This window comes from Argopecten irradians, chromosome 7 (assembly GCF_041381155.1).
Source record: "Argopecten irradians isolate NY chromosome 7, Ai_NY, whole genome shotgun sequence".
Classification (NCBI taxonomy): Eukaryota; Metazoa; Mollusca; class Bivalvia; order Pectinida; family Pectinidae; genus Argopecten; species Argopecten irradians.
Genome location: NC_091140.1, coordinates 25,829,166 through 25,856,177, shown reverse-complemented (window position 1 = coordinate 25,856,177; position 27,012 = coordinate 25,829,166). Strand labels below are relative to the sequence as shown.

Below are 27,012 nucleotides of genomic sequence, written 5' to 3'. Positions count from 1 at the left end.
TTGTTCTCACAGGCAGGACGACCCGTGGTTATTAATACAGATGTTCAGTGTATAATTAACTTCGGAGATGTAAATATCGCGCGTTAAGGAGGAGGGCTCCACGCTAGGTGTACCGAATACCTGTTTGTAAACCTTGGCTTTAAGTGTTTCGCTTTGTCACGTGGTTTCGCCTGGCATTGTGTGTTGAACCATTGGGTTAGATTTGTGAACCTTGAAACACACGCGCTGTTCATTGCTCACGGATTAAACATTCAACTGTGACCAAAAAACGGGACATAAGCCATGGCGAAGGTAATATATATTTAATTTTACATAAAATCAATTTACAGGTGTTGTCACTTAACACTTGCAGTTGCATTTTGTTAATTATACACGTGTGTTAAGCGTGTATTGTAATTCTAAAATGCAATTAAATTCAACAACTCGATATATAAGGAATTTACGCATTAATCCAATTCATATATTGTTATCCTTTTAGCATAAGGTTGGAAATATCAAGAGTATATTTATAAATAGTTCATTGCCAAAGTATCAAAACATTCAATGTGGTCAGCTAAAACCGGTTGTGAAAAGAAATATGTGTGGTATGCCTATTGGTCATTTTCGTTGGTCAGCAGATTGTCAGAGTTTAATTCCATGTATTAATAGTCAAGTACACTAGAAAATCAAACTAGTAGGCCATATGGCTCCTCTCTAGGCGAGTAATCCATCACTAGTCCGGCTACAGGTGACGGTAACAGGTGACGAAGAGTATCATCAATTGATATCTATTTAATACCCAATTATATGTCAAATGTTAAGTTAAAATCTTTGGCAAATAAGAACTTGACTGTATGTTATTAGGAGATGGCATTTCGTAAATAGACGAGCAGTTAAACACGATACTAACGGTTGGCATCACACTTACAGGAGTTAATTGAGTGACAGTAAATTGTATTTTTTATTAAATCCGAAATGTGTGTCATATTTTATAGAAAATTATCTTATGAATAGTGATGCTACTATCTCTAATTGTATTCAATATATAGTTTATAAACACAGACACATATTACTATTAAATGAATGTTATCACTAGTCTTTAAGCTTTAAGGAATGCTCGTTTTAGGATACAATTTAGAGCCATAAGTGTAAGCAGTCTTTTATTAGCTAGGATGGCTTTCAAATTATTAAAACTTATAACATTTTGATATGAGACTCTGATTTCAATTATATTTTTTTAAATATCTAGAAGTAAAACTAGTATATTTGTACCTAGGTAAGCTATGAAGGAAAAAGTAAAAACGTGATGAATGTGTGTTTGGAAGTTTTGATGAATGTTTGTATGGTGTGTATATATATATATCTGACGGATTATAAATCTGCATAGCTTCAGGCGTTCATGTTAATAAAGGTATGATTCTCTCCTTAGCTAGGTTTAATATGCCCTGTCACCAGGATGTGCCTGGTAAGCCTGTACAGTAGGCACAACTGTAACATATTTAGGGAATTTACCTGGTAAACCTATACAGTCGGCATAACTTTAACATACATGTATTTAGGGGATGTGCCTGGTAAGCCTATACAGTAGACCCAGTTGTAACATATTTAGGGGATGTACCTGGTAAACCTATACAGTAGGCATAACTTTAACATACATGTATTTAGGGGATGTGCCTGGTAAGCCTATACAGTAGACCCAACTGTAACATATTTAGGGGATGTGCCTGGTAAGCCTATACAGTAGACCCAACTGTAACATATTTAGGGGATGTGCCTGGTAAGCCTGTACAGTAGACCCAACTGTAACATATTTAGGGGATGTGCCTGGTAAGCCTGTACAGTAGACCCAACTGTAACATATTTAGGGGATGTGCCTGTTAACCCTATACAGTAGACCCAACTGTAACATATTTAGGGGATGTGCCTGGTAAGCCTATACAGTAGACCCAACTGTAACATATTTAGGGGATGTGCCTGGTAAGCCTGTACAGTAGACCCAACTGTAACATATTTAGGGGATGTGCCTGTTAAACCTATACAGTAGACCCAACTGTAACATATTTAGGGGATGTGCCTGGTAAGCCTGTACAGTAGGCCCAACTGTAACATATTTAGGGGATGTGCCTGTTAAACCTATACAGTAGACCCAACTGTAACATATTTAGGTGCTATACCTTACAGAAATAGTCTATATTACTGAAGGATCATCGTAAATATCTATTTATATCAAATTACAGAACACAACGATTCGTGCATGGCCTTTTCTGATTATATGAAATAAAACTAATTATTTCAAGTTTAAACACCAATATATGTAATTAAAATGGCAAAAAGCTCAAAAGAGATGAAAACTTTAAGATTTTGTTCTTTCCTAGACACGGTAATCTATGCTATACACGATTCTGTAAAGAGGGAATGGGGCTTTCTTTATATTGACAATTACAAATAATTTTTTCCCTTGTTATAGCCAGATGTGTAGTTATAGCTATAGTGTTGTTATAGTCTTTATGTTGATATCCAATATATGTATGTGTTTGCTTTACTTATGGGAAACACCATGCTCAAGCATTTTGAATTGAAGTACAGATCTACTACACGATGGAAATGTAGTTGTCATTTTCATTATAATGAAATGAAATTTATGTAATCTATTTATATTAGGTCAGATCATATGGAACAAGTGCAATAATAAACGTAGTTTAATTTGGGATTATTTCTTATATACAGTTCCTATGACGTAATCTATTTAGGTCAGTATATTTCCCAGGACACTAGTTTTTGACCAGGAGGGACCCATGCATTGTTAGAGATATTCAGTATGAATATTAATTAGTTTGCTTAAATAGGATTACCTTTAGAAAGTCATGTCTCATCTTGAGTAGAAATTTCAAAATATTTGAACACTCTTTAATCTTACATAGAATAATGACCCCACTTTGACGTGGAAAAGTTTAATACTTTTCAATTTTCACCAACAACTGACGGGAAGTTGTCAATTTCAGATATGCTTTATTTAGATATTGGACGTTTACTCTTTGTGAATTATAAGTTTATCCAGCATGTTGTGACATCTTTATACATTAGTTCACCACTGTTAGCCTGTTTATTCAATTATGACTTCAATTAAAAATATCAGTATTCTCCTGCTATTTGATCTTATATAGTACGGTTTCCAATTTTCATTCTTCTGCAGTGACACAAAGAGTACTTATTAAAAAGATTCTTTTTGAATCAAGTCAAGTTTATAGTTTTGAGCTGAGATCATTGTCTTTTATATGACTTATTAGACAAGCACAAATAAGTCTATGAGACAATTGCTGTAGAACATCTTGTCTCGTATCCTCAGTACTGAAGCAATATGTCACCTTGACATCTTTTTGCGCACTTTAGATATACACGTGCATACACCTTGTAACTAAGTAAAACATATTCAAGTATATTTTGAGCTTGTGTGATATATCCATTGTAACACATTTTCGTGGCTGCTTGTGGTCGCTAGCAATGCACTTCAGCAGGTGCAACCAGATGTATATATAGGTTTCGTGAATCAATATAGGTATGGAATTGAACTTCTTTGTCCAATCATGTCTCGACTAATTGCTGAAGTTTGTTGACACGGAACATTATACTTACTTTATAACTAAATATGTCGACACCAAACATAGCATTTTCTGTTGACTTAGCTGGTGCGCAAACACCTTTGATTTTTGTCCTGTTTCTTATAAACCTCGATTTGTATAAAGTTTGTTTATCAGATCAGGTATGGTGATCACTCCATTTAAATTCTGTATAAAATATAACCGAGTTAAAGTAAGAAAGTGATCACCATGCACAGCGATGTAGAGAGATAGAAACAACACTAACTAAGGCAGACAGACACGATGTCGTTAATGGACCACGCCCTCAAAATGGCATTCGTTAAACAGAAATGAAATTGTTTTTATATAATCAGAATTGATCAGACAGAATGTGTAATAAGGAAATGGTACTCGATCTTGTCCTACAATGACCAAGATTTTAATTTGTCGTATTTTTCAACTTTATCTACCTTCTTTGAACTGTTTCGCTGAACTGAGCGCAGTACACAAATTAATTAAGGATTACAGGAAAGTCATTTTATTATCTAAAAGTTCAAAATAAACTAAAATTAGATCTTAATTATTGTATACTATATCATGAATCACTTTCCGTTTCCAGTAGAAACATTCAAGTTTGTTTTACAAACCGCTAAAACAGCTAAAGTAAGATTTTAAAAAAATGTGATTAATGATCCTATAAATTAAAGTCACTACTAGTCAAATCAAATCACAATTTCCTAAATCCTTACCATGAAAATTACGGAATGTTTGATAAAAATATTAATGTTGGAATGTAAACCTATCACTATATTCCTTTTATTTCAATGAGGATAGTCACGTGTAACATTAAACTTTGGTGGATGGCCTGACCTGTATGTTTGTTTATGTGCAATCGCCGGGGGTGTTAGTGTAATTGATGTATCAGTTCGATAGCCAATCGCCGGGGGTGTTAGTGTAATTGATGTATCAGCTCGATAACCAAGCATGCACAGAATATAAGACTGTAGATGTAGGTGATATTAGGGGTCATAATGTCATGTGTCACGTGACAGTAGATTCTCATGTCTCTATCACACTAGCTCTAGGCAAGGTGGGGCGGGGACACCTAAACGAGTCATCTATCACAATGATACTGGGACAATTTGTAAATATCACAATAACATGAAGCTTTAGGGTTCGTTTGACCAAGGTGATAAAATAATAACAATAAAAATCATAAGTAAAGTGAAATATTGTTGGTTATGCATCTTCTATCAAAACTGACAGAATAAATTGCCATGGCAACAATTCTATAAGTTATCCATATATATATTCTATCAAAGGTTTCTTAAATCGATATGGTATATCTGCTTACTTTCGCGATGGTAATATCTTCGCAATTTCACCCGGCATATTGAGGTCACAAACATTTGATTCATGGAAAGTGTCAAGTGAAGAACGAGTCATGCTTATAAATTGATCGCTAAATTTCAATCGTTAGAAATAAATTTTCTTGTCATGATATTTATTTGTTAATCGCAAAAATAACCTTAATGTACGGGAGCAAACACAGGTTTTGTCGTAATAACTTAGTTATGTCGTTATTACAAAATACTAGGTTGAAATAACGACAGCACATATTTTAAACAACAAAAATAACCGCTCATTTGAATATAAAATTTACATAAAGATCTTGTGTTCTATGAAAATGTGAAGTTGATCGTGGACGTCACAACGCCAGAGTTTTCAACAAAATACAACAATGTTTGTAGAGAACAAGATGTTTATTTAGCTATAGTAAGTATCCGTAAACACGTTTATATAAATATACTATTAAGATGACAAACAGTCCTGTATACGTTATGTACATTATATTATACTTAAGCATTAATTGAGGCTAAGACCCCAATGGATATTGTTTGTATTTACACTAGGATTAACCCTGGTTTGTCCAACATGTTTACTAGGATGGATCGCACTTATGGTCGGGTCCTTTTGGGCGCTTTATGGGATCAAAAAGGGCTACATGAAAGCTGATCGTGTTGCAGTAAAACAAATGTTGTCAGTAACTATCCTAATCAAGTTAAGAGGGATAAGGCCCTTTGCAAATATATATAAGGCCGAATTGACGTTTGTTTTAATGGATTGTTATACATTAAGTGTGGAAGATGTCAATTATTAAAATGATGTGAAAATGTCCTGCTATATTTTTTTCGAAAATAAAATTAAATTCTTGCAATATTTTTTCTGTTGTGCATGTTAATCACTGTGAACACTTCCATGATTTGACACTCTGGAGACTTATAAACAATTCCTAAGTAGCAGGACCCCAAATCGCATTATCAGTACAAGAATGTTCATTTGGAATGACTTCCAACCCTTAGAACCCTTTGAATGACTTAGTATCAGAAATACCCATCTTAATGGCATTTTATCGGGAACAACATTAAAAACCAGTTTCCCGTGACAATGTATGACCATGTATGGGTCATCTCCTTAAAGTGACCTTAATGGTCAGCGCCATCCCCGATATCACTAGAATACGATTGACCATGACATTAGGAGTTTATTACTAACTCTGAATAAATGACCACTCCTGAGACTGCCCACTAGAATGATATCGGACAATTGCGAACAATAGCTGATGCCCTGGGGCCATGTTTGTGCGGATAGAATTATCGTTGTTTGAACAAAATTAAAGTCGTGTTGACGACGAAGAGCGTGAGATTTGTTAGAATGTAAATATCCTTTAAACCTCACACACCCTTGATTTCACATTTATTACGCGTTTCGACACATCATATATAAGAATACGTATATTAAGTCCTCCTGTTCGTCTTATCTTTCAAGTCGTTTAGTTTTACATTTGGTAGAGTAGTAGGTAACGTGATAATCCTATGCATGTTATAATTAAAACCGGTATACACATTTTATATTTTAACTCAAATTCGTTAAAGATGCTCCACCGCTGACAAATGGTATTTTTCGCACTATCAAAAACAGGAGCAGACGATTAAGTATTTTTCTTTAGTTACAAAAGTTACTTACTTTACACCGTTACCACAACTGAAAAGTTTGAGCTTTTGACTTCAAGTTAAATATGTGAAAAATAATTAATTGCATCCCGAAAAAAATCCGTGCCACTATTTCCTATATGGAATGAAGTACTGATTGCGCATGCACCAAAGGCTAAATAAATCATTTTATATTATTTTTTGTGTTAATTAGACATATATATACACAATTAAACACCAATTATTGTTCAAATGATGAATATCATTTATGCTCTGTCGGCGGTGGAGCACCTTTAATAAACAATGACAGTAATTAATTTATTATCAATTTATATATTCTGCAAATACTCTTTAACGTTATACATTTAAGAAGATTGATCCAGGTATTTCTGAGAGTAAGCGCGGCGTAAGACAATCGCTATATAAATTCCTTCGTAGTCTGAAACGATTGACGATCTAAAACAGCAATTTGGTGGAGACCTATTGTCTGTGAAGTTTCCGTTAGTCGCCGTCATATCGCAGTTCTTGAACACTATTATTTTGCAGGATTGTACATATCAAAGTTTTTACAAAGTAGTCCATTCGGGAAACAATCATAAACCACTCAAATCCTTAAATAGCGTCCGATTATTTTCAATATATAGTATAGTGTCCTACATTATTCAAAGTAAAATTGTTCCATGAAAAAAATGTTCTTCAACTTTTCTAATGCAAATATGCAATTGTTTTCAGACAGACCGTAAGCATTAACCCAATCGTAATCTAATTATACCAAATATGTTATCACTACTTGGCCTACATAATCTGATTTAAATTTATATCGCTAACATAATCTTTATTAATCTCTTCCAGTAAACAGTTTGATTAGCTTGAAGTAAAATCTAGATGTAAATACTTAGCAGAATTTTAAAAAGTAAGCGATTTGGACGTTAAAAAAAGTTTAATTTAACACGCTGCATTGATTGCGGTGTCTGGGTTGATGAATGGTATCCCGCATGGACAGGTATCTGTTCAATCGTATAAGACTACAGACACTACCTTTTCTGTGATCCGGTGACATGGAGAATATCCAGCCAGCCTCCTCGCCAACAGATACCTCACCAACAATCTCTCCGGTAACATTTTCGGACAACAATCCCTTTGCAAATGATGATAATGATCATCCGGATGACACAGATAAGATTGTCAAGACCAGATACATAACGCCTGATTTTGGTCCAAGTGATGAGACCATCAGTAGTGGCCATGGAGATGATGTTTCTCTTGACATTGACCCTGGCGATGCTTCTACCAAAATAGGCTCCGGTGATGTATATCCTAACAACGGCTCTAGTGTTACTCCTAACATTGCCCACAGTGATAAAACATCTGACGTTGTCTCTCGTGAAACAACATCTCAAATCGCCCCTAGTGACGGAATCTCCAACATTGCTCCAAGTGATGGAGTCTCTAACATTGCTCCAAGTGATGGAGTCTCCAACATTGCTCCAAGTGATGGAGTCTCCAACATTGCTCCAAGTGATGGAGTCTCCAACATTGCTCCAAGTGATGGAGTCTCCAACATTGCTTTTAGTGACGGGCACTCTCATATCGCTCTCAGCGATGGAAGTTCTCACATTGGCCCTAATGGTAGAACTTCTACCATCGGCCTTGTTAAGGAAACTCCAAACACCGACCGACAGGTAAGTATAATAGACATTGGCGTAATGACAATGATGAAACACATTTCTTTCAATCGTTTTCAATTCAAGGACATTTCAAAACGATAAAGAGTCTTTTCGTTCATTACGATTTTCGATAAAATTGTTTTGAAGAAATCCTTATATTTTATCCTGTTAATTGACCCCGGTGGTGTTTCTTCCTAATTATTTATTTATAATTTGTCGGATTCCGATATCTTTAAAATGATAATTAATTGATTACAACGAATTTATCGCAAAATTACGCCTTGTGTTTGAAATGATTAACAAAACTTCACAGACAAAAAGTGATAGAAGTCTAAATAGATCTTTTTTGTTGTAATCCTTTGTTTCTCTATTGGGTCAAAACTGACAGGAGCACAAAAAATCTTTCCTATATTTTAGTGTATGCTTACATCATGTCTACCAATTCGCAGGATATTGCATTTGTACATTTCATTGGCATGATTGTGAACAAGTTTTATATTTATTTAATTCTATAAATGCATACGTGTTCACATTGACACAAACTGACACAAAGAAGTATTGGGAAAAATAAGCTCCCCTTTAAAGAATCACAGACGCAAAGCAATATATCCCATGTAAATCCATATAGAGATGTTAGCCGTCCCGTGGGAGAGATTTTTAAACCCCATCTGGCTAATTTAAAAAGTCTCATGCTGATGCCACTCATTCAAACGGACAGCTCACCGCCTTACCTCTTCGATGTTTGTATAATTAGCTGTAATTTTATTCCCTATGAACTAGGAACATGCCAGATTTCTAAAGAAATAAGACCCATTTCAAATATACATCTAAATCTACCATTCAACTTGTGGATACAAATTGTTCAAAAACAGGTTGTAATTGTGCTGGTAAGATTCTGAATGTCCCGGCAAGATTTAAAGTTGCACAGCTCCATACACCTGTACTTCAGAGCAAAAATCATTCAAGTGAAATTAACCTTATATCCAATACACAATCAAATCTTCGGTCGGAACTGAATTAAAGGATTAGAATAGACAGTGAACTTCTATCGAATCAACGCGAATGCATCAACAAGTGTGAATAATTATATAACTTAATGTGTGTCCTTCTCAATTATTATTATCTTTCATCACTCATATCACTAATGTCAGTGGCACATCAAACCGATCCCATCGATGCTAGTATAAGGCTCAGACAGCTGTACAATGTACGCCTAGAGTATTCAATTGTTGGTTCAACATGTTGTAATATTCATCTCACGATCAGTCAATAAAACGAACTGTTATAAAATAAAAATATAATCTGTACTTAGTATGAGATTTGCTGTCAGTATCGAGGTCAGTTATAATTACATTTGTTTAATGTGTTTATTCATGTCACAAAAAGATATTATTTAATTTGGCCAAAAACTGCCTCCGAGTCTTGGTAGTTACTCGTATCGGGCGTGATAGTGAAATAATTAAACAGATACACACGCTATTAACTACTTTTTCGGACCTCAACAAAGCCATATTTGTATATAAAAGAACTGTGTGCTCTATCAATTATGATATCATGTTGTTCCTGTCCCCCTAGTGAATATTTCAAATTTTTTATTGAAGTTGCTTTATATTTATGCTAATATGATTCATTACACTTTTCATCCATTTGTTGATTTCGCTACTTTGTGCAAAGTTTGTCACTTTTATTCGCAATAATTAATAGCAAACATCTGACAGGTAAAAGTATAAATAAAGTAGTGGTGTTTTACATTGCAATGCACCGAGCGTTTGCCATTTTTGCAGTACACACTTCTACCTCTTATCTATAACTATAAGAGAATGAGAACGAATCTCAAGAAATCAATTAGGAGGACATGAAATGGTATGTACATGTTAAGTGCCCCCTCTCCAGACATCTGTCGATTTCTAGCTGTAAATGAACGCCATTAAACGCCACAAATAGTAAGTGTGTATCTGTTCGGTCAGTGACAGTGTGTTGTAATGGCTAGTATGACACGACGATGGCAGTATATAAGGTTATAACTGCCAAACCTCACCTGTTAGATCCTGTCAAAGACATAAAACTAACATCAGGGCAGAACCCCATTTAAAATATTCAATCGATGTTTGATAAGGGGATTCAGTTTAGTTTCTTTCACGAAATGTAGGGCAACCGCATTCAGGCTACATTTTCTATTTAAACATTGGTAGATTTCAAGTACCGGTTAAAAAGATGAATTTGGGCGACATAGATTAAATATTTGTATTGCAAGTAATTCAAATAACACTGTCTGCTATATGTGTTAACAAGACGTGTTTAAAATCTCCATCTTTATTTGTTCTTGTTCTTTTAAAATTATATTTTTACTCATGGAAAATTCAGAAAAAAACAGACTTTTACGTCCTAGGTTTTATAATAGCATTTATGAAATTAAAGGGACAATATTATATTATATCTTCTCTTCAGATTTACAAATGATATCACACCAATGATATTAATTTTGATGAATTGGTTTATTTACAAAGTACCTTTCTGTCAACCTCTATCGCTACAAACTGAAGCGTAAATATATATCTTATTAGTAACATACGTCGAATATATTATTATGATACGTGTAACCGTATGCATACTTGAGTCTCATTACACATAATTATCCATTAAGTTTTAATGAAGGTTAATCATTGTACTATAATGATCTTACTTGGTGGTGTTACAATGAATGCTAGCTTTGAGTGATGCGTTAATAAATCATACGCCGATATGAGATTGATAAAAAAGAATATATAAATACATTTCGTTGTTAGGTGTGTTTGGTGAACGTTTGTTGTATTGTGTGATGTTCAATCTACCGTGTATGACAGTAGATTTGTTATAGGTCACCTAAGTACTAAGTAACTCCACTGACTAGGTTTACATTGTTCGTACTCTGCCACATACAACCATTTATTTCTGAACATGCTCTACTTAGCATAATGCAGATTGACAATTGTACCTTGTATCACGATGGTACATTGTCTTGAATCTATTTAGTGAAACTTTCCTTTGATTTTATTTTCCCTTCTGACAGAGGGTATACAATGTTAATCTACGTGTACTGAAATCGGAATTGTAGGTGTATTGCCTATTTATTTAGTGAAACTTTTCTCTAGTTATATTTCTCCCTTCTGACAGAAAGTGTTCGGTACAAGTATTTCATTAATCTCCGTGTATTGAAGTGTTGGAATTGTGAAGTTACCCGTGACTCAAGGATCATGAAACAATTCTAGACTTAAAGTTTTGCGTGAAAAATCTAAATTAAGTGTTTTTATTAAGTCATCTTTCGGTTAAGGCTACTTAAGGCAGTGCAATGATCTTGGTGATTGGTTTCACCTAAAGTCACGCGGATGTGGTCTCTGATGAACATTTGTCATTTCGGATAACGTTTTATCCATAACTATTGGCTTGTCTCATACAATACACTCATGTCGCCCGAGGCTGTATTACCCATGAATTATAACCCCGTTACGTCACTGCGTAAACAATAGGCTAATTTATCAATAAAATTTGAGAGCCGATTTCAGAAACTTATTGTGAAATACGCAATCGTTTATGATTTTGTTTTTACTGTAAAATAAAAATGACATCAAATCTTTGGTAATAATGGCAAGTGATCAGAGAAAACTACCCTTTCATAATGGTTAGGAATAATAAGCAAATTCTACCTCAGAATCACAAAATGCTTTGAGAAATTCTGTGACCCTCGGGTAGAATATCCCTAAACTTCCTATCCATATATAGAAAGATGTGTATCCTCATTCTAGCTTTAACAATATATAGTGTAACGTTCTAGAAAGATCACAACTAACTTAGCCATCTCACTTCATGTCGTGACGCACGTAAAACAATTACCAGAGACCTCCAGTGCTGACTTCCTATATTTCCACATTCATCTTCCTTCCTTCATTTCTTCCTCGACCGACCGTCTCTAGTTTTTAGTTTGCCTCCTTCTACTCTTGGTGATGCCCTTTCAAAGTTACCATACTTATAGATTTGATTTATGATTTCAGGAAGAGCCGGAGCGTGGTAATTGGTCAGGGAAACTTGATTTTCTCCTGTCCTGTATCGGATACGCTGTAGGATTGGGAAATGTGTGGAGGTTTCCTTACCTATGTTACAGAAATGGAGGAGGTAAGAAATTTATTTGCATGTATGGTCAAATTGTAATCTCAAGTCTACAAACATTCATTGCATGACAACGATTGTCGAAAGTACATCCTGCTGCATTGACAACGGCAAACCAGAGAAAGTTTAATTACATGACTATTGAAATGTATATCCATATTTCAATATAGCAACAGGCAATTAATCTAAGAACACGACATACGATTTTCATCGTACAATGCTATGTTTGTCCATTAATGCTCGTGGAAACTTCTACTTCAGATTTCCTTTTATCCCCTTAAGTTTAGGTTAAATTAACATGTTTTAATTGGTTCATTGCAGGTGCTTTCCTCGTGCCTTACGTCATTATGTTGCTAGTGGCCGGATTACCCCTGTTTTTCCTCGAGTTGTGTCTTGGTCAGTTCTCCTCACAAGGACCGGTCACAGCCTGGGCACTCAGTCCCCTCTTCATGGGTATGTACATGTAAGACAGTTAAAAAACAATGGCGGATATTTCAAAGATCTTTCTATAGTGTCATTTTGTCAAACATATAAAGATTAATAAGAAGCAAAATCGATATTATCTGAACATATTTATATCATTTTATAAATTTTACTAGTGATATCGTGATAGAATAATATCTTTAGGATATATAAAGGTAAATGTAAAAAAAATGTAATTTGATGAAACGTGTCTTAGGCGTTTTAAATTCTGAAAGATTTTACAGGCAGAATTTAAACCTTTGAGACGATATTATCTGAACTTATTTATCTCATTTTACAAATTTTACAAGTGATGTCGTGATAATGTAAAGAACACATTAATGTAACGACAGGCAGCATCATTCGGTAAATAAATTTCCCTATTATGCCTAGCTTGATCAATTTCACCTGTTATTTCAATTATTTCAAGACTTATAGAATAACATCATTAGGATTTATAATGGTAAATGTAAAAAAATGTATGTACTTTGATGAAACTTGTCAGAATTTAAACCTTTGAGACGAGTTTTATAAGATCTCATATTGAATCAACAAGTTTAAGATACTTTAATTACTGATAGACTATAAGAACATTCACCCTAACCCTAACCAAAACTATACATGTGCTGCGAAATTCTCGAATCAAGATGTCATGTCATTTTTCTTGACATCGCGTAATTGTTCATATCATGACATCACCGTGAAATTCCTGCCCGGTACAGCCATTTAAAACACCATTAAATAACATTATTATATTTTTTACATTGGTAAAGCCATTTGAAACTGGGCAGATTTGGGCAGATGTGATTAAAAAGAAACAGACACGCGACACAACACATATTTCCCCAAGGCAAATAACCGATATAGAACAAAGCAGACACTTTGTTCAGCCTTTGTATGCATCATGTTTTAAAATACTTACACATCTATGAATTTATTATACTTCAGACCATTTTGACGATAATCTAGCTGAATAATACGTTTACCTGATTGTCACATATAATAAGCTTAAAAAAACGCTTGATAAATTCGTGCATTAGCTTAAAATAATAGGTCATCTGTGTCCCATTTGCGGAAAATGTGGAATGAGGCTAATAGTTGTGGGGCCTTCCAGCAGTTTTTGAAATAATTTATTCGAAGTCCTATGTTCTGTGGACACTGGAAAACAAGATAATAAGGCTTGTTGGGATTTATTTCTATTGAATTCAAACAGACAACGGAATGTTGCCCTTGAAAAATTGTGGGAAAATATTCAATATCGACAATAAATATACCGAAATAGCAATCTTTTCCGACATGCAACACTTCCATTTATTATTATAATTATCAATTTTTCTTTCTCGTCTCTTGTTTATACTATTTCTATATGTTTGAGTACTGTCGTGGTTTTTCCGTGACACTCGTCCTCAAATAACCCTAGGTAAGAGGATTTTATACCTCCAACGAATATGAGTGTCTGCTAAAATCGTAAAGAAAATCCGGAGTTTATTATTACATTATAGTATTGTTATTATTCTGCAGCCACTACGTTTGACCTACGACCGTTAGTATCATTATGACTTGGTTATTGCAAATATACATCGTATATGTCGTCTTTCTCCATTTTATTCAATACCAAAAGTGTCATTTATTTGGCTGTCTGAGGGCTACCTATTGTTTCATGTTATTTACCAAAAGTGTCATTTTTTGGCTGCCCGAGGGCTATCTATTGTTTTATGCACCAGCGGTGGTCCCCCCTTAATCTAATGTACAAAAGAAGTAACAACATTATGACGAACATTTATGGCGACAGAAACAGTTCTAAAGCCCTTTCATAAAAAATAACAATCCTGTGATGCCAACACGTGTTTTTATGGTACTAACACCAGAATTGCTTACTTACATTTACTTTTTCTTACTTGACCTTCGAATATGCCTGCATATAAATACCACAAAATCAGTGGGTTATTTTTATTATTTTGCTTGTCAATGGATCAAACACAAATAGTCATGATAATTATTATATGACTTGAATGATATCCGCACAAACCAAATACTTTAGTACATCATTTCTTATTTATTTATCTCTTTTACATTTGCAACTGCTGGTGTCCATTAAGTTTAAACAAATCTTTGTTATTTGATTTTCAGAAGATAGCCTCCATTTTTTCATATTTCATTGAGTTGGTATTCAGAAATTAATCAGTTTAAATCATTTTGACCCTGTCAAGGTTCCTATGAGAGGTTTTGCAATGTGTGTATAACTATACGTATTACAGAGTGAATTTGTCAGTCCCCTGAGGGTCGTTATAACCGTTTTTATTGTATTATCTATATTTACCTACTAATACTGTTTTGTCCTTCAGGTATCGGGTGGGCTATGATCCTGATTAGCGCCATGGTCTGTACCTACTACAACGTAATCATCATGTACTCCGTCTACTACATGTTCGTCTCCTTCGTCAACCTTGACGACGAGTTACCATGGCAACGCTGTGGCAAACCCTGGAACACCGAGAAGTGTAGGACCGAACCTTACCCTGACCTCGACAGTATGAATGAGACTATGAAAATTAACGCTACTTTAGGTAAGATATCTCCATATGTTTCTTTATATATGGTATGTTTATTACATCAATTTGAATTTGTTCTGAAATTCACTAATTATTTAATGAATCCAAATGTAGAATTATTTTCTTTAAATGATTTAATGAAAATGATATACACATTGTATAAACACTGAGGGACATTAACATTAATACATTATATAACCAATAAAACATGTTATAACACATTAAGTCATTTTTAATATTATAAATTTGGCGTGCTTTTGAGGTTAGAATATGACAATAATTTTGTCCAAAAGTTACAAAAATGAAGTGTAGAATTGAATAGCCACATATGTTTCATATTTTTTCGGAAGAGTATAAATCATTGTAAATGCATGCAAGATATATCTTTGTCAAAAGTGCAATGATTATTATAGCAAGATATTTCAACAGACAACTTGTTCGTACTGATAATTACTTTGTTTCATATCTACAGAACTAAAAGACCACACCTGCCTGAGTGGTTTACTTAGCAACCTGAGCACCAAGTTCAGCGAAACGTTCACGTCTATAGCCCAGCTCAATTCTACCATACTAGTAGATCATACAGACTCCTGTGACATCAAATTTGAGACAGCCAGCAGTGAATACTGGAAGTAAGTGAAAGCATACCATCAGAATGATAAATGGATACTTAATGTACCTTCCTCAACACATCTATGTTTTCGAACCATATATGTTACTTAATCGAACCATATATGTTACTTAATGCAACACAAAATCAATGTTCTTTTATTAAGTTTCTTGTCTATAATTGAAAAAGAAACATTTTCGAAGGAAGTTTTGTCAATGCCAATGTGACTGAGTATTGCTATACATTTTACAGGGAATATTTCATTGTATGTCAACTATTTTATTCATACTTATGTAAGGCAGAATTCCGTAGGAAGTTCAAAGAAAATGTAGGATGTTTCATAAATGTCAGTATATTTGTTAATTGATTTGTTGAAATGAGAACCTGCTTAAGGATCTATCAACGTACATTTACGTTTCGATGAATTCTCACCTGTAACCATGGTATTCCACAGTCGTTATGTACTGAGAGTCCACGAATCAAGCGGTCTAGAGGACATCGGAGGCGTGAGTCTGAAGAACGTCCTCTGCCTTCTCATCTGCTGGCTCTTCATCTTCTTCTGTCTGATGAAGGGAGTCAAGTCATCAGGAAAGGTAAAATTTGCAGCAGAATCATTGAGTATCGTACATATGGAATCATGTGGATGTTTTAATGTAGGGATACTTGCCATCATCATAAATAGAACTTCATTATTACATATCTGTAATATATTCATAGAGTGTAATAAAGCATATAAATTGTACCATAGTCTAGGATGACGTGATGACAGAATTTAATATATTCTTATTTCTAAATCATTAATTTATTTCATATACGGATATGTCCATCTTTTAAGATTCATTTAGTGGATGTTGATAAGCTTTATTGTGTTTCCCATACAGGTTATTATTTCAAAGGTTGTATACTGCATTATTTCATTATACCTTTATTGTTTCTCAGGTAGTATACTTCACAGCGACCTTCCCTTACGTTGTCCTCCTCGTCCTCCTGATCCGTGGTGTAACCCTCCCAGGCTACTACAAAGGAATCGAGTTCTATATCTTCCCAAAATGGGAACTTTTGAAGAACGCCAAGGTAAATATTTATCTGAGATGTGTTTTTTTATTTATTATAATGTAATGTTTACGTGTTGTAAAGTAAAACCAAACTTTAACGTTTTGTTCAATAATCATTTACTAGTGTTTCAATTTTTCTAACTAAGATAAGAAAGGAAGTAACTGCTTAATATAAATTCCTTCGTCTTCAATTATTGGTCCAATTTGGAGGAATGGCATTTGCCAATGGGAAATGAAACTGTATAGACCATATTTTATCCGTATACATCAAGACAAATTTTATACCTTCCATTACAGGTGTGGGGAGATGCTGCCACCCAGATATTCTACTCCCTCGGACCAGCATTCGGTGGTCTTCTAACCATGGCTAGTTATAACAAGTTCAATAATAATTGTCTACGGTAAGTTTATACAATAATGACAAGTATATAAAACAGAAGTTCAAAAGTAAATGTCCATATCGCATAGCCAATTGTTGAAATGATTTATATTCGCGTGATATTCAAGGATATGCAACAAAACAATTTTGGAACAAGTTAACGTTGGTAGTAAGTTAACATATTTACATGAGACTAAACTATTTATAACAATATTACACGTATTTACTTACCAAATTTCACATTAATTTGTTTCCAGTGATGCTGTGATCGTATCGTTCATTAACTGTGGTACCAGTGTATTTGCCGGCTTCGCCATTTTCTCACTCCTCGGTTACATCTCATACACCACCAACGTCCCAATAGACAAGGTAGCAGACGACGGTGCGTATAGGTTAAAAACAAATAGAAATCTGTCATTTCTCAGCAGCAGAAATCAATATTTTATTCAAAAACTACGTAGTATTTTACTTCGTAGTATTTTACTTCATGTGTTCTGGTATCCAAAATCGTTCACGTAGTGAACGACTATTTGAACTTTTAATATGCGGCCTTTTGTTTGAATTTGACCTTTTCATATCCAAACTGGATAAAGGAAAAAAATCAAACTGAGTAATCATACATATATAGGTTGTAGTTGAAACAACTGAGACAATAAATACAATTGTATAATTCCTCTTGTACAGGTCCGGGTCTGGCCTTCATTGCCTACCCAGAAGGTATCGCCAAACTACCAAGTCCTCCCATCTTCGCCTTCCTCTTCTTCTTCATGTTGTTTACTCTCGGACTCGACAGCCAGGTACGTTGTCAGTGAAACACTGCTTCGAAAATTGATTTTCTACTGAAGTCGGCGCTTACTAGCACTATATTTTTCTTTTATTTAGGAGAGAGTATCATTTATCTGCGAAAGCAATAGAAACAACGACAACATATCATAAATACTTTTATGAATGTCAATGGTACATTTGCGACTTGAAACTATTTGCTTCGATTTTATTCCAGTTGTTGGTTTTCTTTCTTTATAATTACATAAATATACCATTGTTTCAGATGTTTTAACAATGAAAGATGAACTTCCTTGTTTATTTATGTCAATTAACAAGTTTTTCTCAAGTTAAAAACATGTATATGCTTATATGACTTAAGGTTAAGGAATTTGATGGTCATTTTGTATTTCCACTGACCAGTTCGCCATGATGGAGACCGTTATCAGTGGTATCACAGATGTATTCCCCAGGCAGCTCAGGTCCAAAAAGGCATTATTTACCTTCTTCTGTTGTATGGTAGGATTCGTGTTGGGCATCCCACAGACATGTAAGGTAGGTCACAGCTCAGGTCAAAAATGCACGAAACATTGTTTAAGAAACTAATTATATAAAGAAAGGCGAAACCAGAAACTGAGCTAATGTATAACAAATACATTTATGTCAAACTGAACCAATTTATAAAAAGTAATTGTTTGCTAAAATGAACCAATTTATAACAAACACACATACTATGTCAAACTGAACCAATTTATAACAAATACGTGTATGTCAAACTGAACCAATTTATAACAAATATATGTATGTCAAACTTTGCCATTCTCTCTTTGAAAACACAGAGTTATTGTCAAAAGTACAGAAAACGACTAGAGCATGTCATTACATATGCAGTAGACATGTAATATGGTATTGTGAATGAAACATATAACAACTTCATTGTTTCTATGGTAACAGGGTGGTATATACCTACTCACACTCGTGGATTGGTACTCCGGAAGTTATAACCTTATGATTGTCAGTTTCGTCGAGGTTATCGGAATTAACTATGTTTACGGTAAGATCTGCATATTAATTTTTAACAAAATATATAATTAATTATGTGTTATAAGATATACCCATTGTCGACTCGTACATAAAACAATTAAAATGCTTATTGATTCTAACATCCAAAATATTTAAGTTCTATTTTTCAAGACAGTTATGAAACAACATAAATAGCTTTAAACCCAGCATCAAAGTGTTCTTGTTCTTATCTTTTGGGACGGGGTGTCACCAATCTAATGTTTTTGTGCTGATACATGTACTAAGGGAATCGAAATTTTTATTGTTTTTAAGAAGATATTTTCCATCAATGAAATCCAAATTTAACTTATCTTGAGAGATACAATATATATGTAAGACATTACCAGATGGAATATGCATCTTTTTGAGTAAACTTAAGAAATTGATGTAATTGCAAGCATCTTTTCTATCTCACTTTTTTTGTTGTCATTTAATATGGAATTGTGATTTAATACCTAATGTTGTATATTTCCATGTATCTGAGGAAACCAAATAAACTTTTGTTGAAACTGAAAATCATAAAGTATACTAATGAGAATCGTGATTTAATCATACCACTGATTCTGTGCTACACCAGGAGTCAACAACTTCCGTCAGGATATTGAGCTGATGTTGGGTAAGAAGAACATCATCGTCTGGGCCTACTTCTATTCTATGTGGTGTGTGGTCACTCCACTCGCTATCGGGGTAAGTCGTCCTGATTATCTTGTGTAAACACATTACATTATGAAATTATATAAAAAATGATTCGAAATTCTAGAAACATAAAGATTACACCGATTCAGTTTAGAACTGATTTTCTTAACGTTTTATAATACCTATAATTTCTTAGTTCAATCAAACGAGAATATTTTCTTTTGTTTGCATAAAAAATCACATGTACTCTTTTAAAATTAAATCAATATTTCAAAAAGTAAAATCATTTTTTTTTTTTTTAGAAAAATCAAATCTTGTATTTTCAAAGATACGATTCAAAAATTAAAAAAGGGCAAATTCCACATGACGGTAAAAAATAGAAGCTTATTTAATGTAACGTGTAGAGTTGAGGGGTAAAACGTACCGTAACAAACGTACAATGATTCGTTTCCGGGTAATTTTCCACATCATGTTATACTTACAGTTTATTGTGATAATGATGGCCATCAACTACTCTCCGGCTGTACTAGGAGAATACACCTACCCACCGTTCGCCGAGGCTATAGGCTGGATGATGGTGCTGGCTCCTCTCGTTCTCATCATCGTCGGCGCCATCGTCCAGATCATCCGCAAGGGAGGGGTAAGGAATTACAATATAGAGTTTCAAAATAAAATAAAATAAAATCTAAAAATGAAATATAGAAAATTAAAAAAATAATTGATTATCTGGAATTTCTTGAACATCATTTGTAATATAAAGAGCTCAGTCATACAGAATATTCTAATTGAATCACCAATACATTTCTATGGATTTGTTCTTTCGGACCATGCCTTCAGAAAGGTGATAGAGGTTGAAAGAAATCCAAATCTCCATCTAGAAAAAATTACAAGCTTGTGCCTATTCTTTTCAATAACGTAAAAGATTATGCTTAAGAACATATTCTATAGAATTATCCATTTATTTTTCATTGTGTGTCGATAATAACAGAGTAAATTTTATGTACTTTTTCTTTTCCAGATTAGCGCTGCCGTGAAATCGGAGCCTCACTGGGGACCAGCCGATGATGCCGACAGGAAGGGACCTAGATACGCCCCGCTGAACACCCTACAAGAAGTGACCCCTGGAGTAAACGGACACTACCCCGCCAATGTAGGCTACAGCAGTGAAAAAGGCAACCTTTACATGGTTGGTCAGGACAATAAAGGCATGGAACCGGAAAGGCTGTAGTCTTATCGGATGTGAAAGTTCAGATAAAGACAATTTTCTGCAAGTCGGAAGTTTAGTCGCCATTTGCACAGAACTGTCATAGGAATATACGCCATGACCAACTGCACTTCGCTTACAATCTTCCGAGAGAATGTGCTCAAGACAAACTTTTTATGGGTCATATTAGGACCTTTCTTTCTATGCAATTAAAAAATTAGCGTCACACAGTTTTATGTGTGTCATGTGATAACGTCTAAGGGCCAGACATTTGGTCCCCAAGACCCTACATGACTTTGTGATTATCTAAAATGCCAACATCTCCAAAGCGATGCATTTATCAAACTTTTAAAAGATATGGATAATGGGATGTTTTCCCTCTAAATTCTACACAATAACCCACAGTCCATAAGGGTATCATAAAATCTTGGCGGTGCTAGTGATAGTTTTCAGCAGTTTTGTTACAAATTGTTACAAATTATGCTGAATACATAATTAGCTTCTGAAATCCAGTTATAATTACGACCTTGTGAGTTAGGACATTATGTTACAGTACTGTAAACGTGAAAATGACACGATAGTAAAATGTATTTTTCGGACATAAATTTATTCATATTCATTTTAGGCGAATTATTTGTTAAACGAAAATAATAGCATTGCTAACTGAAAAAATACATCCGTGTAAAGAAAGTTTACTGATCTGCAAAAATGTCTACGTTAACAGTACTTTGTTATTCATACAGATATAAACACGCGTTTATTGTTTCATTTGTTTACGAGTCCATTATCTAGTGCTATGTTGGCAATTAAATGTATTACATATCAACATTTCTGGCCATCGTTTTAGTTAAGTTAATAGCTTTATGTATTTATATAGTGTGCGGTGGGCGGGTTCTTAGATCTTCATTCATTAGCTCTGTGGCACAAGTACTTCTAGTGTATTGGGATATAATTTACAAGACACTATTGGGTGATACTAAATAGTTTTCTTATGAACCAGTACGCAGTCATCGCAATACCGCTTCGTGCTGTGGGCGGTTTTGTATTAAAAACGGTACATGCAAATGACCACTTATTTGTTTGTTGCTAAAGATCGCATATATAACAAAAGCAAAATGTGAAATACGCAAGTGCTATACTTGAATATATTGTTGAATATAAGACCAAGAGCATGCACTTAGTTATCCCTGTGGTCCGAATTCATACTATTATAACTACAAAATAGGAATTCCATTGGAGAAACTCACTTTCTTGGTATACTTGTATAAATGGTTGTGTGTGATGAGATACACTTTTATAGAATTCTTTCCATGATAGTCTATATACAATCAGACCTTGTTATTCTAATGTCGACTAAAGAAAGCCCTGTGCTGCACTAAATACAGTGTGTTTGCATGTTTCGTAATAGATAAAAAGACTTTTAGAATATGATATGGTCAATTTCTGAAATCTCCCACGTTGATTTTAATATTTTAAACCCTAGTCGAAGGGCTTAACAATATAGACTGGTTCCCGCCTCAGTTAACTTCGGCCCTTATAGTTAGTGGTCCCCAATGCCAACATTGTTTTGATAATTGCACTAAGATATCATTTAATATGTATGACATACCACAAACCTATTATTGCTGAATCAATTCAGCTCACAAGACGACAAGTTTTTTTGTAAATGCAAAGGAAAGTACATTATGGCACGTAACAAGGTCTGGTTGTACACATAAGATAGAAAAGGAACCTGTAGGGTACTTTAGACATTTTGAGTAGTGAAAACTTGTCTCTCATGAGTTTCCTGTTTTTGTATATTACTATACTTTGTATATCATAACCAGATATTTTTATAAATAAAAAACAAATGTTTCTTAAGTCCCGGTTTATTTGTTTATAAATTCTGCTCCATATCAGATACCCAGTCGGTTTATATTAACGAAATATTACCAGCACTAACACAGCATTTCCACAAATGCTGAAAGGATTTTTCAAGAGCTGCCAATTTCATTAATTTTCAAACACATTCCTTTTTAGTACTGAAAAGGGAATAAAACTGAAATTTAATATATATATATATATTTATATATATACTTAGTGGCTTTCACAAATGAATTTATCGAGAACCGTAAATGTATGTTTATATGTTGACTAATGTCACTATTTGTATTTATCATAGCCACACACGCAGGTACTTCAAATAATGTGTTCGTGAATATTTCGTCCTTTTAGAATACTGTGATTTAAGGGGAATTGTGCTTCTGAATATGTCGTTGTTGATTGATTGAATGCTCCATGGAAGGATTAAAATATATCATTCTAAAGAGAATATTTCACTTACCGCTATTCACATCACGCCTATACTCCCAGACTTCCTTCAGTGGAGTTGCATGATTCGAAATATCAGTCAAATGATCTGGGAAGTGTAAATGGGAATGACCAATTCATAAAGTATGTGTTCCTGTAGATTCAGAAATACCCAATTATTTTGGAAACAATTCACGTTTCTGGTGGAGACTATGGAATGCGGAGGTTCCACTGCCGTCAGCATTGAAAATGAAGGAATCTGCCCAAATTGGATTTTTTTAATCGACATCCTCTTTGACCCTAATTAACAGTTGATAATATCAATACTGTCCCCGGGTTCTGTGACATAGTGATAAAATAATATTGTTTCAATAGTGTTCACTGCCTTTATATGACTGTATAGTTCCGATGTAAACTATATCCTGATCCATCACAAGTGGACACCATTCTAATGTAGTCCACTAGTCCTTGAAATAACTTGTAAATGTAAAGCATATCTTGTCTCCTACATCTCTCTACCACTGCCATTTTATGCTGTTCGCTAGCGTTCAGATTCTACTAAACTGGCCTCCTTATACATCTCCTTATATAGAAGTTCTTTTCTGGACGCACTTCCTGGTCATTTGGAGCCTTGCTACCTGCGTTAAGAACACCTTCCACTTTCCACAAGCAAAATAAATTTTCATTGATTACTTCGTATTTGGGTTTTGTGACCAAATCTAATGTGTATGTGAATTGGTAAGTATATGTATTTCCCAACTACATGTACTTCATCTCAGATGATATTTTACACAGAGAGACAAATACTTTGTCCTGAATCATACTATGGTATCAATAAAACCACAAATTTGGTGAAGAATGTAACATTGCCTCTTACTTTACTGACTAGACCAGTGCAAAACATGTCAGGTTGGTCTCCTAATACTATGAATGGTCTTCTTGTTGCTTGATGAACATATATTCTTCTCATTTGATGCAGTTTGGCTTACACTTCCGATTTCTAGCAAACATGTAATGGATGGTGCACATTTCTACGGACTTAGAGAACAGTTACATTCGATCTTTGTAATTCTATTTGTATCAATTTCTTAGTAGCTGCTTCTTTCTCTTCTACTTCTGCCATTTGGGTATCCCCAGTCGACGTCGTTCCGACTATTTTGATACCTTGAGTGAGTGCGCAAAGTGCAGTGAAAGTTTAAAGATGCTCCACCGCCGACAGAGCATAAATGATATTCATCATTCGAACAATAATTGGCGTTTAAGTTAAGAAGATATGTGTGAGAGAGTACAGCAACGAGGCTCGTCAGTGCCAAGTGATGTACCCTCTCACACATATAGTACAGTTTGAGGCTTATCTCTAACTTAAAACACAGTTCCTTTTGTGTTAATACAACCCTGTAATTAGAAAACATTCAGCACTTATAAACCAGATATGCAAACACAAACATGTGTGCGTTCAGCCATGTCCATCCATTCATCAAATATAGACCAGCTACAGACCGACAGGTAAAACATGTGCACTTTCACCAGTGCTCAGCCAACAGTAACAATGTATTCATCACATATAAACCAGGTAAACTTGTTTACCCAGAATGCATGCTCTGTGAGATACAAGGTAGTCATACAATATTTCTTACGCAGTCTGTGTTTTCTCAAAACAAACTTGATACAGATGATATACTGAGTGATGCATTAGATCTGGAAAAGGATATCAGTAATGTTCCTGATTTTACGTTAAAAAATCTAGTGTTTTCCGACATATCGGATGGAGAAATGGAAAACATTACTCAGGAGATGGAAAAGGTAGAACAACATAACAGATTTGCTGGGCCTTTGAAAGAAGCTGACCTCAACGACATATTAAAACAAAGTGCTTGCAAGAATACTGCATATAAAACGAAGTGGGCATTGAATGTGTTCGTTGGATGGCTTCAAAACCGCGAAGAGAAAAGTGCTCACAATAAGGATATAACTGGCTATGGAACAGACTGTATGAAATTGACAATGCCAGAGCTAAACGAAGCATTGAGCTATTTTGTTGTGGAAGCTAGAAATAAAAATGGTGGTGAATATAAACCGAATAGCATATACGAGATGGTGGTAAGCATCCAACACCATTTTCGAACCAACGGACAATTTGTGAACTAATATCAGAGTACCAGGAAAAACAACTATGGGAGAAAAATATTTTGGGTAACGATGCACCACAGAAACTGTTGGATACACTATTGTTTCAACAGGGTTTAAATTTCGCTCTCAGGACAGGAACATCGTAATTTAAGATGTGGTGAAATGAGCAAAATTTGTGTCTTCAATACACAGAAAACGTGTCAAAAACTAATCCTGGGGGTCTTCTTCACAGAAAGGTATCACCAAAAGTAACAAGAGCCTACGAGAATACGCTGGATCCTGCCAAATGTCCTGTTAGGATATATCAACGATACATTAGTCTCAGGTAAGATATTGAATTATATATTAGAAAGAATTGTTGCCTTAATTTAAATGGAGTTCGTTTTTGAATTTATAAACAATAATTCTTTGAATATTGAACAGTATTAACTATATGTTATCAGGAAAAAGTGAGTTTATAAAGGTTTGGAGCAGGTGTTTAACATACTATGTAATAATAGACACTTATCTTTAATACCGTTTTCATACTTTTGTCAGGCCTAAACATGGTAAATGTGATGCCCTTAACCTCCGACCCAAAAGATCTGGTACAGGAGATTGTTGGTATGCTGATCAACCACAGGTGTTCGTTTCTAATATAAACATAAGTATAATACTGGGTCAGTATTATACTTATATTAGAAACGAGCACCTGTGGATCAACCTGTGGGAGTTCACCAGCTCCAACAAACGGTTGGACGACTCTGCGAGTCCGCTGGATTCAAAGGATTTTACTCCAATCATTCATTGAGGGCTACAGCCGCTACCCGCTTATATAATGCTGGGTGGATGAACAGTTGGTGGTGGAAAAGACTGGTCATAGATCAGCTGCTGTTCGCAGCTATAAGTGAACTAATGATATTCAACAAGCTAATGTTAGTGCTGTTTTACAGGGGAAAAGTGTACATTCACCAAAAAAATGAAGGTGATGGACGAGAAGGAGAATATAAATACAGAAGGCGAAAGGGCGTTTAAATTCCAAGATGGCAATGTCTCATTCACTCTGAAATTCTGAGAATTATCTATGTTGGAACAAATGTGTTTAAAAGCATGAAATGGTAATACATTATTTTGAAACACTACCATTCTGGTGCATGTTCAAACTTCTAAACTGCATGGTTTTAGGATTTACCTTTAATTGGTTTATAAGTGACTGTCCAAAAAATGACCACATATAAACCGGATAGCGGTCCAAATTCTTAATATAAACCGGATACAGGTCACTTATAGATCAGTTATTGGTAAATCCTGTACATTCCCTGAAATATAATACAAAAAGAACAAAATGATACATGTCAACTGTGTTTTAATTGTGTATATATATGTCTAATTAACACAAAAAATAATATGAAATGATTTATTTCGCCTTTGGTGCATGCGCAATCAGTACTTCATTCCATATAGGATATAGTGACACGGAATTTTTTCGGGATGCAATTAATTATTTTCATATTTTTAACTTAAAGTCAAAT

The 27,012-nt window shown here is 34.5% G+C and overlaps 1 protein-coding gene across 1 annotated transcript; it reads left to right on the top strand.

Annotated features, from left to right (window-relative positions):
* The first annotated feature begins 102 nt into the window (after nt 1–102).
* On the top strand, nt 103–22,603 carry LOC138327975 (sodium-dependent proline transporter-like). Its single transcript, XM_069274509.1, has 15 exons — nt 103–291; nt 12,246–12,366; nt 12,682–12,813; nt 15,168–15,389; nt 15,847–16,006; nt 16,439–16,577; nt 16,924–17,058; nt 17,337–17,440; nt 17,676–17,800; nt 18,103–18,215; nt 18,604–18,735; nt 19,135–19,234; nt 19,820–19,929; nt 20,363–20,518; nt 20,897–22,603. The coding sequence occupies exons 1-15, from the start codon at nt 283–285 to the stop codon at nt 21,104–21,106; spliced, it is 1,968 nt and encodes a 655-aa protein (XP_069130610.1). The 5' UTR covers nt 103–282; the 3' UTR covers nt 21,107–22,603.
* Nucleotides 22,604–27,012: the final 4,409 nt, after the last annotated feature.

What these genes read in the sequence shown, in the direction of transcription:
- LOC138327975 (XM_069274509.1), top strand. An exon ending in ATGTTACAGAAATGGAGGAG is followed by an intron (nt 12,367 to 12,681) that starts GTAAGAAATTTA and finishes GGTTCATTGCAG; the next exon opens with GTGCTTTCCTCGTGCCTTAC. An exon ending in TCACTCCACTCGCTATCGGG is followed by an intron (nt 19,930 to 20,362) that starts GTAAGTCGTCCT and finishes TTATACTTACAG; the next exon opens with TTTATTGTGATAATGATGGC.